This window comes from Melanostigma gelatinosum, assembly GCF_949748355.1.
Source record: "Melanostigma gelatinosum genome assembly, chromosome: 12".
Classification (NCBI taxonomy): domain Eukaryota; kingdom Metazoa; phylum Chordata; class Actinopteri; order Perciformes; family Zoarcidae; genus Melanostigma; species Melanostigma gelatinosum.
In genome coordinates, this window is record NC_136645.1 from 23,491,647 (window position 1) to 23,497,646 (window position 6,000).

General features: G+C 36.9%; 1 protein-coding gene across 1 annotated transcript in view; it reads left to right on the plus strand.

Annotated features, from left to right (window-relative positions):
• The window catches only part of ncapd3 (non-SMC condensin II complex, subunit D3), a 45,188-nt gene extending 39,547 nt beyond the window's left edge, over positions 1 to 5,641 (plus strand). The window contains exons 31-35 of the mRNA XM_079279974.1: positions 2,457 to 2,509; positions 3,013 to 3,060; positions 3,446 to 3,508; positions 3,612 to 3,660; positions 5,349 to 5,641. Of these exons, the coding sequence (XP_079136100.1) occupies positions 2,457 to 2,509; positions 3,013 to 3,060; positions 3,446 to 3,508; positions 3,612 to 3,660; positions 5,349 to 5,418 (283 nt within the window). The 3' untranslated portion in view covers positions 5,419 to 5,641. The remainder of the gene's footprint in view (positions 1 to 2,456; positions 2,510 to 3,012; positions 3,061 to 3,445; positions 3,509 to 3,611; positions 3,661 to 5,348) is intronic.
• Positions 5,642 to 6,000: the final 359 nt, after the last annotated feature.

Below are 6,000 nucleotides of genomic sequence, written 5' to 3' on the forward strand. Positions count from 1 at the left end.
CACACGACTTCATGTCGTCAAGGACAGAAGTTATTTTTTATTTTTTTTCTCTTTCCTGTAATTTCTACAATATTTTGTTTATGATCACAAAAGAATACAGAAAGGACATGACAGAAAATGTGTGTATATATCTCTATCTCTCTATATTTACAGTATATTATGGACAGAGTATGACTTAAGTATACAGAAATAAATGAATAATATAACAATTAAAAGCTGAATTAAATGAATAAAAGCATAAATAAATAAATGCTGAAATAAATATGGAAATAAATAAATTAATGTATAGATAAATAAATAAGTTTTCCTACATTTATTTAATTGTGTCTGTATGCTAATGAGGTGGGAGGTTCTAACCGCTGTCTAAAGCAGGATTGGTCACAGGAGTGTGATGGCTTCTGGTCTACTACTTCTGCCTTGCACAGTAACGTTGAAGTTGACTAGCCCAGTGTTGCCAAATTGACGACTTTCTCGCTAAATCTGGCGACTTTCCAAATCCTCTTGGCAACTTTTTTTTGTCAAGAGCTACAAATCTAGCGACTTTTTCTGGTGTTATTGAAGACTTTTTCTAGTGGAGACTCTGACGTGAAAGCACGTATCATTCTGCAGTTACTGTCCTCAACGAGCAGTGGGTGCTGCCATGAGCCCCTCCGCCGTCCCAAAGCACTTGCAGGCGGTCAGCCTCGTGCAGCAGTCCCAGTTGCAGACTGTGGAAGCCATTAGTGCTGCTAGCTAGTTTTTTGACGTCGTCTACAGGGATGATGTGCTAGGAGTTGGTTGCTTCCCTACTTGACCAATCCTGCTTAAAAATGAGTTCAGACAGCCTAACTCATTAACATACGGACACAGAAATACAGAAATAAATAAATGAAGGAATACAGAAATGTAGAAATAGATTTATTTATGGATGTCCTGTTTAGGTATCAACTTCTATTTATTAATTTCAGCATGAATATTAAATATTTCTGTATTTATTTCAGCATGTATTTATTCTTTTATTGATTCATTTCTGTATTTATACATTTATTTATGCATTCATCTATTCATGCCTGTATTTATTTATACATTTATTAATGCATTTAGTTATTTATATGAAAGACATTTTTTGTCCTCCATAGTATATCTCTATCTGTCTGTCTGTCTGTCTGTCTGTCTGTCTGTCTGTCTGTCTGTCTGTCTGTCTGTCTGTCTGTCTGTCTGTCTGTCTGTCTGTCTGTCTGTCTGTCTGTCTGTCTGTTTGTCTGTTTGTTTGTGCTGGGCAATGATTACAATTTTTAATTGCATGATTCTTTTGCGATTAATCGCATAGTTATGCGCAAAGTTCAATAATGAATTCAAAAGTGGTGTATTGCGGGCTATATGAACAAAAGGGCAATAATATTTGGTTTGCAAACACTTTAAGCAAATAAGGTGCTTTTTAACAGCAGTTATATTTATTGCACTATCTGTACTCAGTGTGCTGACTTTATTTGAAATGTTCCACAGCTGTGCAACATGAACCTTTTCTTTCATGTCCTTTCGTCGTCTTTTTACCCTCACTGATGACATGAGCATCATAAAGAGAAATCAAGGGAATCCTACAAAAAACAATTTAAATGTACAATGTCTACATATGTGTGTGTGTTCGGGGTGTAACTAGGGTTGTCACGATACCAAAATTATGACTTCGATACGATACCTGCCATAAGTATCACGATACCGATACTTACGATACGATACCAGAATTCTATACAATACCACAAATACGATACTGCTATATTTATCTATACTAGTAATAAATAAAACATCTGTACGGTTCCCTTTTTTACCAGCTTGTTCCTGCCCAGCTTTTTGAACACTTAACAAATGGCATTAATATTAGTATTAGCCTACAGCAAGATATTAATGAGAACTACATGGTGCCATGATTGCTGCTGGCATCTTGTAGGAAATTTGAGTGTAAAACTGTGTGTTTAGTAGTTATAATAAATCAATTAAAACCTGCTATGCTAAACTCGCTTACCAGGAAAACCAACAGTAGCACACATGCTACAAACTCTCCCCTCATCGTTTAGTTATTCCCTAACGATTCGAAAAGGGCTAAAGCAATCACCACGCTTGCTTAATGCTTAATGTTATTGAGCCCTTTGACACTACTCATGCTTTGTAAAAGAAAACAAAATCCCAAACGGAATCAAATGTCCGATGCACCCACTGGTCCTCTGACAACAGACGGCCCGGACGTCAGACTACACAAAGCTACCTGACTGTAACGGCACATTACCTCACAACTGAATGGGAGATGAAGAGCCATGTTCTTCAGACACGCCCCTTTAGAGTCTCACCAGCGAGGATTTGGCATTTCTATTGAAATTATTGAAAACATACCGAACCGTGGCACCACTGTGTCGTATTAAACCGAACCGAGAATTATTTGAACCGTTACACCCCTAATATGTGTGTTTGTGTTTCATCAGGCGTGTGTGGGAGGAACATGTCCAGTCTAAGTCTATCTCTCTGCAAGCAACAGGTATGGCACGCTGGAGGTTAAAACTACGATTTATGTTTCAGGAAACTCATCTAAGCTCCACTGAGTGCAGCAGTTAGGGAACTTTTAGTTTGAGGTTGGAGGGTCAGAGGTCACTTCACAAATACAATTCGACAAATAAAATAAAATGAATGTTTTCATCTGGATTATTATTATGAAACAGATGTTCTCATTCTAATCCAGCTGGAATTGTTTTAATGGGTTGATTCACAATAAACAAACCAGATCAAGATTTCAGAATCTGAAATGTGTAAATAGGGTGTTTGCTAACAATTTTGCCATATCAGAGCGGGAAGACGGCTGCATTTTATAAGTCACAGAAACGATCTAAATTTTAGTAAACGTGTAATTACATGATTTCAAATCATTCATAATCTGATTATCATAGTTTTCATACTTAATCAGACCGACTAAAAGTGGTTTTAATCCAACATCAGTCTTTGACGGGAGTCACAACGTCCTGATTGTTTTCTTTAACTCTCCAGTGATGCCTAAAGGAGTTGTGAATGACAGAGCCATCAGCACACCAAAAGGTATGAGCCCACCGTGGCGTTTGAACCTCCACAACACATCACAAGTGCCAGTGTTGCTGGGAAGAAAACCCAGACTCCGAACAGTATTTCTTCTTCTACACATGGTCGTGTTCTCACAGTCCGTATGCCTTTTCCTTTAAAGTGTATCTTTGAAAACCTTAAAATGAAATGCACTTATTCCGATTCTTTCCAAGAGTCTGATGTTCAGATGGATGTCAATCTCATGTCTGTGTCTACGGAGTTGAGATTAGCATAATTGCAGGGAGCAATTGCTAGCCTGGCTTTGTTTTGACTGTTTAACAGACAGAAATCCTAAAACAACACTTGCTTTACCTTTTAATTGATTAAACATTTCAGTCTGTCATCTGTCCTCCCTGTAATCCAGGAGTCAACATCAATTTGACGTTTGACGAAGGAGTCAGCGTGATCTCCAGTGACCGAGGAATAAGTGAGCTACTCTGACTTCTCCCTCAATCCCACTGATCAGGTGTTCGGCAGCAGTTTATGAGCATTATGAGAACCTTAATCTGTGTCTACTGTGTCCACCACAGGTGTCGTCGGGGAGACCGGTGTTCTTCACGTGCAGTCAAATGAGCAGCAGTGAGTGCACTACTTCTGTCATTGCTTCCACAGTCCATGTTTTCTATCACAGTTCTAGTTCTGCAGGCATTTTCCACATGTACTTTGTGACGGTAACAATAGTTTCATCTAAACAAATGGTTAAAGCTGTAGTTTTAGTCACCTAAACCAGCATTTGTGAAAATATATTTTCACAATAAAACCCCCAAGACACTAGATTTTTTGCATGTTTGTTTTGTTTCGATTTTTTGCTATATTTCCAGGTCAAAGCAGCTCCTTTGACCTGGAAATATAACCTGCGCGGCTGTAAAATTATGGAAAAACACATTTCACTTCCTATAAATTCTTCACAATAAAAGCACCCATCCTGCCTGTAATTGTTGCAGTTTACTCTTCCTCCCTGCAGTATTAGTAGACTTATTGAAGAACAATCGCTAATGAAGCTCCTTTAATTCCATGATGTTCACATGCTGTCCTCGCACCTCACTGAGATCCAAAGTGAGTGCGAGCCATATCACCTTTGCATGTGGAAGATCCGATCTTGGAGCGTACAGACTTGACAGTTAATGTGTCCTGGCATGATCAGATTACAAAAGTGTCACGTGTAACTTTTTTAAAAGTTTAAATATATATATATATATTCAAATTATTATTTATACCTAAAATTAGGTGACACGTCAAACGTGACAATATTGTCGTGTTTTTAAATAAACATACAAGCACGTGAGAACGAACTGCAACTCTTTATTAGCATAACTTCCACATGCACGTTACTCCCACGGTACAGACTACAGGTCCCGTGCTTCACCTACATTCCCCTGGGTCCTAAGTCCCTCCAAGTACATATTCTTATCACCCTCTATGTACCAATGTACATTTATAACAAATACCACACAGTACTCAGCGTTGCATATGTGTCTGACCAAAAAAAGAAAAAATTAAATGATTCATTTTAATCATTTTTTTTTAAAGTTGTTTTGTTTGGAATATGTGTAATAAGCATATCATTTAGTTATTGCGACTGAGAATTTAACAAACATAACCGAAAAAAACATGACGTAGATATGTTTGCCGTTTTCAAGAAGTATATTTCAAATTGCATCTATTACACATGAAGATAAAGTTGTGAACACCGGCTGAATATCTGTTATCAGAATCATAACTGTATTATAACTGCTACTGCTGTTAAAAAGCACCTTATTTATTTAAAGTGTTTGCGAACCAAATGTTATTGCACTTCTATTCATATAGCAATATACTACTTTTGAATACATTATTGAACTTTGTGCATAACAATGCGATTAATCGCAAAAAAACATGCGACTAAAAATTGTAATCGTTGCACAGCACTAATATGTCTATACGATGTATTTTCTTCTTCTCGCCAGTGGTATATTTCCAAGCACTTTAAATTGTTTTAATCCAGGTTTGGAAGTGTCTTTCTATGAGATTACTGCCTCCACAAAGTAAAAGGGAGGCACATGGAATTTTAGTTTCGTGCTGCTCGCAGAACTTTTTCATTTGGGAATCCCTTTCATGGAGAACTGCCTCTGTTACTAGTCTTAAACATTTGTATTTACATTTAAATGGTAATGCTTGTCCAATATTGCATTGCATTAATATTTGCTGTTTTACATGTGTTTAGGAGACGTTTCTGTAGAGAAGATGTCATTTTTAAAACTCTGCTTTTGTATGTGTGTGTGTTTCAGAGCTCCTGGACTGAGGCAGTGGAACGTGCAGTCTCCTCTCCGCCAGAGGAAAAAGTCATCTAAAGATTAATTTTTTTTTTTGTCTTTTCCACAACTACTCTTACTACTTGTTACATTGTTCCATCTACGTGATTTATATTGTCATCTTTTTCGTTGATACACTGTCACTGTTTGTCCTCCTATCTTTTTGGTAATAAAGGTATAGAATATATTTTTTGTTGCCAAATTCTTGCAGGTGTACACTATGTTGTCAAAACATTTATTTAATTCCTGCTATTAGTTTCGTTTTTCAGTCGCACAACTTTGAAAGGGAGTCCACTGTGACTGCAGCGTAGTATCCTTGCGATGGCGTCCACTCCACCGGGACCGCTTGCTGGCGCCAGTGCGCAGGTCGATGTTATTTTTTTATAGATACAATCATAATATTTAGGATAATTTCTAGTAACTGTGGAGAATTTCAGTATTAAACACATTATAAGAACGATTAAATAACCCCCATAGTGATGAGTAGAAGTGTCACAATAATAATATGTTAGTCACAATATGTTTACAATATTCTTACTTATAGAGGATATTATATGTTACAGTATATTAACTAATTGAATGTATTAAATCATAAAAGTATAAAGGTATTAAAATGTGTGTGTGTGTA